The 10,000-nt window shown below is 18.5% G+C and overlaps 3 protein-coding genes across 3 annotated transcripts in view; all 3 read left to right on the forward strand.

Annotated features, from left to right (window-relative positions):
- Positions 1–82: 82 nt before the first annotated feature.
- Positions 83–1,441, forward strand: PRSY57_1407200 (plasmepsin I; the record flags this gene model as incomplete). Its single annotated transcript, XM_012909689.2, has 1 exon — positions 83–1,441. One exon carries the CDS (start codon positions 83–85, stop codon positions 1,439–1,441), a length of 1,359 nt encoding a protein of 452 aa, XP_012765143.2.
- A 3,744-nt stretch (positions 1,442–5,185) lies between these two features.
- Positions 5,186–6,547, forward strand: PRSY57_1407300 (plasmepsin II; the record flags this gene model as incomplete). Its single annotated transcript, XM_012909690.1, has 1 exon — positions 5,186–6,547. The coding sequence occupies one exon, from the start codon at positions 5,186–5,188 to the stop codon at positions 6,545–6,547; it is 1,362 nt and encodes a 453-aa protein (XP_012765144.1).
- A 2,651-nt stretch (positions 6,548–9,198) lies between these two features.
- Positions 9,199–10,000, forward strand: part of PRSY57_1407400 (plasmepsin III) — a gene marked incomplete at both ends in the record, with an annotated part of 1,356 nt that continues 554 nt past the window's right edge. Inside the window, one exon of the mRNA XM_012909691.2 lies at positions 9,199–10,000. This exon is cut by the window's right edge and continues 554 nt beyond it. Within this exon, the coding sequence (XP_012765145.2) occupies positions 9,199–10,000 (802 nt within the window).

The following is a 10,000-nucleotide window of genomic DNA, read 5'->3' on the forward strand; positions in this document are numbered from 1 at the left end:
ATATATTTATTTATTTATTTATTTTTTTTTTATTTATTTTTTTTTTATTTATTTTTTTTTTCCTTTTGTTTTATTTATAAAGATGACTTTATCAATAAAAGACGATTTTTCAAGCGCTTTTGCGAAAAATGAATCAGCTGTTAATAGTTCTACATTTAATAATAATATGAAAACATGGAAGATTCAGAAACGATTTCAAATATTATACGTGTTTTTTTTCTTATTGATTACCGGAGCATTATTTTATTATCTTATAGATAATGTATTATTCCCAAAAAATAAAAAGATAAATGAAATTATGAACACCTCAAAACATGTAATAATTGGATTTAGTATTGAAAATTCTCATGACAGAATTATGAAAACAGTAAAACAACACAGATTAAAAAATTATATTAAAGAATCCTTGAAATTTTTCAAAACAGGACTTACACAAAAACCATATTTAGGCAATGCTGGTGATAGTGTAACATTATATGATGTAGCTAATGTAATGTGTTATGGAGAAGCTCAAATTGGAGATAATAAACAAAAGTTTGCTTTTATTTTTGACACAGGCTCAGCAAATTTATGGGTTCCAAGTTCTCAATGTAATACTATTGGCTGTAAAACAAAAAATCTTTATGATTCTAACAAATCCAAAACATATGAAAAAGATGGTACTAAAGTAGAAATGAATTATGTATCTGGAACAGTAAGCGGATTTTTCAGTAAAGATATAGTTACTATAGCAAATTTATCATTCCCCTATAAATTTATTGAAGTTACAGATACCAATGGTTTCGAACCAGCTTATACCTTAGGACAATTTGATGGTATAATAGGTTTAGGATGGAAATATTTGGCTATAGGTTCAGTAGATCCTGTTGTTGTAGAATTAAAAAATCAAAATAAAATCGAACAAGCCGTTTTTACCTTTTATTTACCATTTGATGATAAACACAAAGGTTATTTAACCATAGGAGGTATTGAAGATAGATTTTATGAAGGTCAATTAACTTATGAAAAATTAAACCACGATTTATATTGGCAAGTTGATTTAGATGTACATTTTGGTAATTTAACTATGGAAAAAGCTAATGTAGTTGTTGACAGTGGTACTAGTTCTATAACTGCACCAACTGAATTCTTTAACAAATTCTTTGAAGGTTTGGATGTTGTTAAAATACCTTTCTTACCATTATATATAACTACATGTAATAACCCTAAATTACCAACTCTAGAATTCAGATCAGCAACAAATGATTATACCTTAGAACCACAATACTACTTACAACAAATATTTGATTTTGGTATATCATTATGTATGTTATCTATATTACCTGTTGATTTGGACAAAAATACCTTCATATTAGGTGACCCATTCATGAGAAAATATTTCACCGTCTTTGATTATGATAATCACACTGTTGGTTTCGCCCTTGCCAAAAAAAAATTGTAAATCACGTTAAATAAATAAATTCAGATTGAAAGATAAAACTGTGTATATCTAACTATATACATAAATACAAACGTACATACATACATACATACATACATACATACATACATATATATATATATATATATATATATATATATATATATATATGTTTATATGTTTACAATTCAGTTTTAATATTATAAAACGTGAATGATGCTAAAGCTAATTTTAGTAGAAATGACCAATTTTTAAGTATGTATAGATTTATATGAAACAAATAAAATGTTTAGGAAGATGATATTTCATATATTATAATTTACACTTTTACAAAATGTTTATTTAAGCAGTGATTATAATAATATGCAATAAAAAAATATATAAGAAAAAGTAATATTGATATATAGAACGTCAATTAAGAAATGATCAATAAAAGTTAAAAAAAAAAATTTTCATTTAGGTTATGAATATTTATTTTGATATATAATGTTATGATTTTTTACCTACTTTACGGATGTTTTTAAATTAAACACTGTATGATTTGATGCTTTTCAAAATTATATCAAAATTAAGTAAGAATCTGTAATGAAAAGAAAGTAATATTAAATGTTTGAGAAACCAAGTTTGAGTAACACTATTATTAAAAATTGTACGTTCTATAAAATTTTTTTTTTTTTCTTTTTTGAAGTAACACATATTAAAGATTTTGAACAAAATTTTCGGAACTTCAAAAAATCAATCATACTTTTCACCATAGAGATGGAGGGATATATTTGTTTGGTTTTATTCAAACTTAAAGATAATTATATCGTGTAATATGTATACATAGTTTTATATTAGATGAAAAATTTATGAGAATGTCTTTTAAATTATTTGTTGTGATGTTTATAGTGTTGATTTATCCTGTGTACGGATATATATCATTCATTTGAACAATTCAAAAAAAAAAAAAAAAAAAAAAAATATATAATGAGAAGAATGCAGCCGTCATATAATGTGGTAGTAATATATATATATATATATATATATATATATATATATATATGTTTAAATATAGTATTTTATTTATAACTTTTTTTATAATATAAAGTTAAGAATTTTTTATTATTTTCTTTATCTTATTTTAAAAGTATATTAAAAGAATAAAATTACTACTTTTCTTTTTACGATACATATTATATATTGTGTGCATTAAAAAAAAAAAATATATATATATATTTAAGTATATAATGCTATTTCATTACATATATAATATATCATATTCATTTGATTAAATATTTATTTATATATATTATTATGATGTGTTACATAAGGATGTAATAAAAATATTAATGCTTAGAAAACTTGTAATATGTTTAAGTAAATTTTATTATCATGAAGAATAAAAAATAAAGAATATAAGAAATTACATTTGAAATATAAGCTTCATTAATATACACACATATATGTGTATATTCTCTATTTAATTATTTTAAAAGGGAACTTTATATTATATCTTTATACAAATTTAGTAAATAATATATTCTTTTTATAAGTATATTCATATGTTCCATAAATTTAATAATTGCCATAATATTCTTTACTCTTAATGTTTTATAAAAGACCAAAAGATAAAGTAGGCATATAAATGGCTAGTTTGTTATGCTAGCCATATAATTATAAAGGTGTATGAAAAAAAAAAAAAAAATTGATTACATGTTCAGGTAAAAAATAAAAAAAAATATATATAATACATATATATATATATATATATATATTAATTTATTTTATCAGTTGAAATATAATTAATTTAACTTTATTAAAATATTTATATTACCGTAAGTATATTATTTCACATAATAATATACATATTTTAAAAATATGGAAAATGTATTATGAAATAAAAAAGAATCAAGGAAAATAATTATAATGTTCAATAAAAAAATTATGAATTATTTGATTTTTGATTTCCATGTCTATATATACATAAGGCATTAATATATATATATATATATATTTATATATATTAATATGTAATATAAATTTTTAATAAGAATATTTTTATTTAAGAATTCGTTAATATATATTTTTCTTTATACAAAAAAATGAAACAAAAGAAAAATTAACATATGAGAAAAATGATTTATAATTTTTTTTTTCTTTTACATTTTAATTTATTCATATTTCTTAGTCATTTTTAATATTTTCATGAAAGAATAAGGAACTAGCTGACTTAATATATATATTATATATATATATAAATATATTTATATATATATATATATATATATTTACAATATATAATTCTGGTAATATATTCAATTCATTTGACATTTTTTCTTTTTTTTTTCTTTCCACTTTTAAATAGATATTATAATAATACTTAAGCAGAATATAAATAATATTATTATTTATTTTTTTCTCGTTATATTTTGAAATTTTTGTCAAATGAAAAAAAATAATGCGTGCTATAAAAATAATATATATATTAAGAAATTATAATGATATAATAATTTTACCTATATAAAATAAATAAGGCCTTTTCTTTTTATTTATATATATAAATATATATATACTACTATTAATATTATATTATATATATATAATATATATAAACCTTGCATATTATATATATATGAATGCCAAGTTCATTGAGAGTTTGATTAAAAAAAAAAAAAAAAAAAGTTCATCCTAATATTTATATAATATTATTTGTATTTGAATGATCTTCTATTATATAGAAAACTTAAGTACTCTAAAAATTTAATTTTTCTATAAAATAAAACAATACTATTTCATTTTAATATAGTAACTCTGAATGGTATTGCACTTTATATATTAGAAAAATTAGTATAATTTAAAAAATAAGTCAAATTATATATATATATATATATATATATATATTTTCTATAATATATTTTTTTCCATATTCCATTTATAAAACAATACAAACATTATATATAATTATATATATATATATATATATAATTATTATATATAATTATATATTATAAATTTATGTATATTTCTTTATAAGATCTTTTTAATGTGTCAATATATTTTAATTATAATTATATATATATAATTTTTTTGTAATTATTTATTGTACATGTTAAAAAACCATTTTACCAAAAAAACTTATGTGTTTATATATATTTTATTATATTATCATTTTTTTCCCCTTTTATTTATATTCATAGAAAATTGAAAAAAAAAAAAATCACATATATATTATATATATTATATGAAAGAATCAAAACAATATTATTTAGGATATTGAATAATATACTTTATAATATAAAGAATTAAAACACAAAGAACTACGAGAATTTTTTTTTTTTTATAATTTATAATAATTATATTATTATATATATATATAAAATAATTAATATATATTTATAATAATTCTAAATAATATGATATATATATATATATATATATATATATATATATATATATATGATATAATATAATATAATTTTTGCTTTTTATAAATTTGAATTTTTTTTTTATATCATATATTTTTGTAATATATTATAATAATAAATTATATATTATATTATTTGTGTTATTTTAAAAAAAGAGTAATCTATAATAATTTGTATGAGAGATTTTTTTTTTTTTTAATACACATAAAACTAATAAGAATCCACTTCAACCACAAAAAAAAAAATTTTAAATAAAAAGAAAAAAATAAATAAATAAATATATATATATATATATATATATATATACATATATTATAATTATATATATATTTTTTTTTTAATAAATATTTTGAACCAAATGGATATTACAGTAAGAGAACATGATTTTAAACATGGCTTTATCAAAAGCAATTCAACATTTGATGGATTAAATATTGACAACTCAAAGAAGAAAAAAAAAATACAGAAGGGATTTCAAATACTATATGTACTTCTCTTTTGTAGTGTAATGTGTGGTTTATTTTATTATGTGTATGAAAATGTATGGCTTCAAAGAGATAATGAAATGAATGACATTTTAAAAAATTCAGAGCATTTAACTATTGGATTTAAAGTTGAAAATGCACATGATAGAATTTTGAAAACTATAAAAACACATAAATTAAAAAATTACATTAAAGAATCTATCAATTTTCTTAATTCAGGACTTACTAAAACAAATTATTTAGGTAGTTCAAATGATAATATCGAATTAGTAGATTTCCAAAATATAATGTTTTATGGTGATGCAGAAGTTGGAGATAACCAACAACCATTTACATTTATCCTTGATACAGGTTCTGCTAATTTATGGGTCCCAAGTGTTAAATGTACAACTGCAGGATGTTTAACTAAACATCTATATGATTCATCTAAATCAAGAACTTATGAAAAAGATGGAACCAAAGTAGAAATGAATTATGTCTCTGGAACTGTTAGTGGATTTTTCAGTAAAGATTTAGTAACCGTTGGTAATTTATCTCTTCCATATAAATTTATTGAAGTAATAGATACTAATGGATTCGAACCAACGTATACTGCTTCAACATTTGATGGTATCCTTGGTTTAGGATGGAAAGATTTATCAATCGGTTCAGTAGATCCAATTGTTGTTGAATTAAAAAACCAAAACAAAATTGAAAATGCACTTTTCACCTTTTACTTACCTGTACATGATAAACATACGGGATTCTTAACCATTGGTGGTATTGAAGAAAGATTTTATGAGGGACCATTAACTTATGAAAAATTAAACCACGATTTATATTGGCAAATAACTTTAGATGCACAAGTTGGAAATATAATGTTAGAAAAAGCAAACTGTATTGTAGATAGTGGTACAAGTGCCATTACTGTACCAACTGACTTTTTAACTAAAATGTTGAAGAATTTAGATGTCATCAAAGTCCCATTCTTACCTTTCTATGTAACTCTTTGTAACAACAGTAAATTACCAACTTTTGAATTTACTTCAGAAAATGGTAAATACACATTAGAACCTGAATACTACCTTCAACACATAGAAGATGTTGGTCCAGGATTATGTATGCTTAATATCATAGGATTAGATTTTCCAGTACCAACCTTTATTTTAGGTGACCCATTCATGAGAAAATATTTTACCGTCTTTGATTATGATAATCACAGTGTTGGTATTGCTCTTGCTAAAAAGAATTTATAAAAACGAAAATTTGGAAACCAAAGGAAAAACATATTAATATAAGTATAATTATATAATTCACCTTTTTTATATATGAATATAAGAAAACATATTTTATCCATAATGAACCATTTCATAGAAATTTAAATAATTAAAAAATATTTTTTATTATTTTTATTTTTTTTTTTTTATTTTTTTTTTTTTTTATTTTTTTTTTTTTACATTCTCCGTATTCTTGTAAAAGAATATAATGATAATAAAAACATTTTTTTATTATGATTTTATAATTTTTTATATTTAATTTTTTTTATTTTTTTCATAGTATTAATTAATATATATATATATATATATATATATATATATATTAGTTATATTTGTGAAATAAGTTTTCTTTAATAAACTAACACAAGAGTGAGTTCATAAAATTTTATATGTTGCCATATATATATATATATATATATATATATTTATGTATATATGTGTTTTTCCAATATTGGTTCATATCTCTTCTTTTTTCCACTCGAAAATATTTGACTTATTATATTTTATATTATATATATATATATATATAAAAAAAAATTGTTCAAGCTAATAATGTATTAAAAATAAAAATAGTATACATATATATATATATATATATATATGTATATATATATATATTTTCTTTTTTGGATGTCTACTATTTTATTTTTTCTATTAGTACAGTATTTTCTTCTAATGTGTTTTCGTTTAAATACATTTATAAATTTTTTTAATGAAATATAATAGAAACACATGTTTACACATAAATTAACCTAAACATAATAATGATTATTTAAATAATATTAAAATTGCACGTCTGATATATATATATATATTTTAAATAATTATATTTTTTTTTATAAAATAAAGTATTTCCTTATATATTTGACGATAATATTTGTTATATTCATACAGAATATTGAATTTTCTTTAAGAATTTATGCTAAGATAAATATAAGTATAGATTTTTCAATACAATATAATTTTTGTTTTTAAGAAAAACACACTCCTGTTATTTTATATATTTAGAAATAATTCATTTTGAGAAACAATTCGAATTTGATACTTAACATTTATATAAATACCATTTTACACAACACAAACATAAAAAAAAAAAAAATGAAACAAATAAATGTATACGAAAAAATACGATATATTATTTTTAATACATTCATTATTATTTTATAATTTTAGTTTATTTAAGATTTTTTGTATAACAGCAAAAGAAATAAATTCAATATGATATATCATTTAAAAAAAAGAAAAAGAAAATTATATAACGAATCCATAAAAATATTCTTATACAATAAAATTATTAATATATATATATATTTATTTATTTATTCTAATTTTTTCTTTTTTCATATATCATATGTAAATAATTTATTTTAATTAATTTATTATTTATAATATTGTTTATATTATATTATATTATTTTATTTATTATTTTTTTTTACTTTTTTGGCATAATATTTAATAGAGGGTTTAAAAGAGAATAAGCGGTAAATATATTTTTAATAATATTTTTATATAAATAAAAAAGAATTAAAAACGGGTCTGCCAAAATATATTATATGTATAAATATATATATAGTATTACATATAATCAAAATCATATTTATTTTTTTTTTTAAAAATAATAGTACCACTCATATACGATATATATAAATGGATATGACTTGATAAAAGGTCTACCTAATAAATATATAGAAGTAATATTATATATTAACATCTCTTTTAAAAGTTACATGCTAATAACAAAAATAATATAATAATAATAATATATATATATATATATATAATATAATAATATTATGTTATAATAAAGTTTGTTTTTCTTTTTACCCAACAAAAAATATTATACGTTTAAAAATATTCATTTGTTATATATTTATATGTTATATTAATAAATATATTATAATTTTATAATACCATAGTAATTTCTAAGAAGATTATTTAAAATTATTTGTTCCCTTGGTATAAATTATTCTACTATAAAATAAAAATATATATAATGTATTTATATATAAAAATAATATATAATTTTTTTTTTTTTTTTTATATGTGTTACTTTTATTGTATGTATATATAAATTATATTTTATCTACATATTTAATATATATATATATATATATATAAATATATTATAATATGTAGCGTACATTTGTTCTTTCTTTTTATCTAATTCAATATTATTTAGTAAATAAATAAAAAAAAATATATATTTTATATATATATGTATATATTATATATATATAATATTATATATTATATATTAATTTTTAGAAGTTTTCCTTTTTATTTAATTCCCTCCTAAAAGAAAAAAAAAAAAATCATACATATGTATATAAAGTTTATATATAATAAAACATATGCTTAATTGAATTATTATATGTATTATGTTATATCATAATTATATATAAATATATATATATATATATATATATATATATATATATATATATATTTATATTTATTTTTTTTGAGAGCCGTAAAAATAAAAGTTAAAAGCAATATATAATATTATATATATTTTTAAATTATATAATTTCAAAAAAAAAGAAAACATTTTTGTAGTATATATTTATGCATATATAATTATTTATTTTTTTTTTTTTATTTTTTTTTTTTTATTTTTTTTTTATAATAAAATGAATTTAACAATTAAAGAAGAAGATTTTACCAACACCTTCATGAAAAATGAAGAATCATTTAAGACGTTTAGAGTAACTAAAGTAAAAAGATGGAATGCTAAAAGATTATTTAAAATATTATTTGTGACGGTTTTCCTAGTTTTGACAGGAGCTTTTTCTTATTATATTTTTGAAAATGTGGTTTTTCAAAAGAACCGAAAGATTAATCACATAATTAAGACTTCAAAATATTCAACAGTAGGATTTAATATTGAAAATTCTTATGATAGGCTTATGAAAACAATTAAAGAGAATAAATTAAAAAATTACATAAAAGAATCAGTAAAACTTTTTAATAAAGGATTAACAAAAAAAAGTTATTTAGGTAGTGAGTTTGATAATGTGGAATTAAAAGATTTAGCAAATAAATTATCTTTTGGAGAAGCAAAGTTTGGAGATAATGGTCAAAAATTTAATTTCTTATTCCATACAGCATCATCTAATGTATGGGTACCCAGTATAAAATGTACTTCAGAGTCTTGTGAAAGTAAAAATCATTATGATTCATCTAAATCAAAAACATATGAAAAAGATGATACGCCTGTTAAATTGACAAGTAAAGCTGGTACTATAAGTGGAATATTTAGTAAAGATTTAGTAACTATTGGTAAATTATCGGTACCTTATAAATTTATTGAAATGACTGAAATTGTTGGATTTGAGCCTTTCTATTCTGAATCAGACGTTGATGGTGTTTTCGGTTTAGGATGGAAAGATTTATCCATAGGTTCTATAGATCCATATGTTGTAGAATTAAAAA

The sequence above is a fragment of the Plasmodium reichenowi genome, chromosome 14, assembly GCF_001601855.1.
Source record: "Plasmodium reichenowi strain SY57 chromosome 14, whole genome shotgun sequence".
NCBI classification, from domain to species: domain Eukaryota; phylum Apicomplexa; class Aconoidasida; order Haemosporida; family Plasmodiidae; genus Plasmodium; species Plasmodium reichenowi.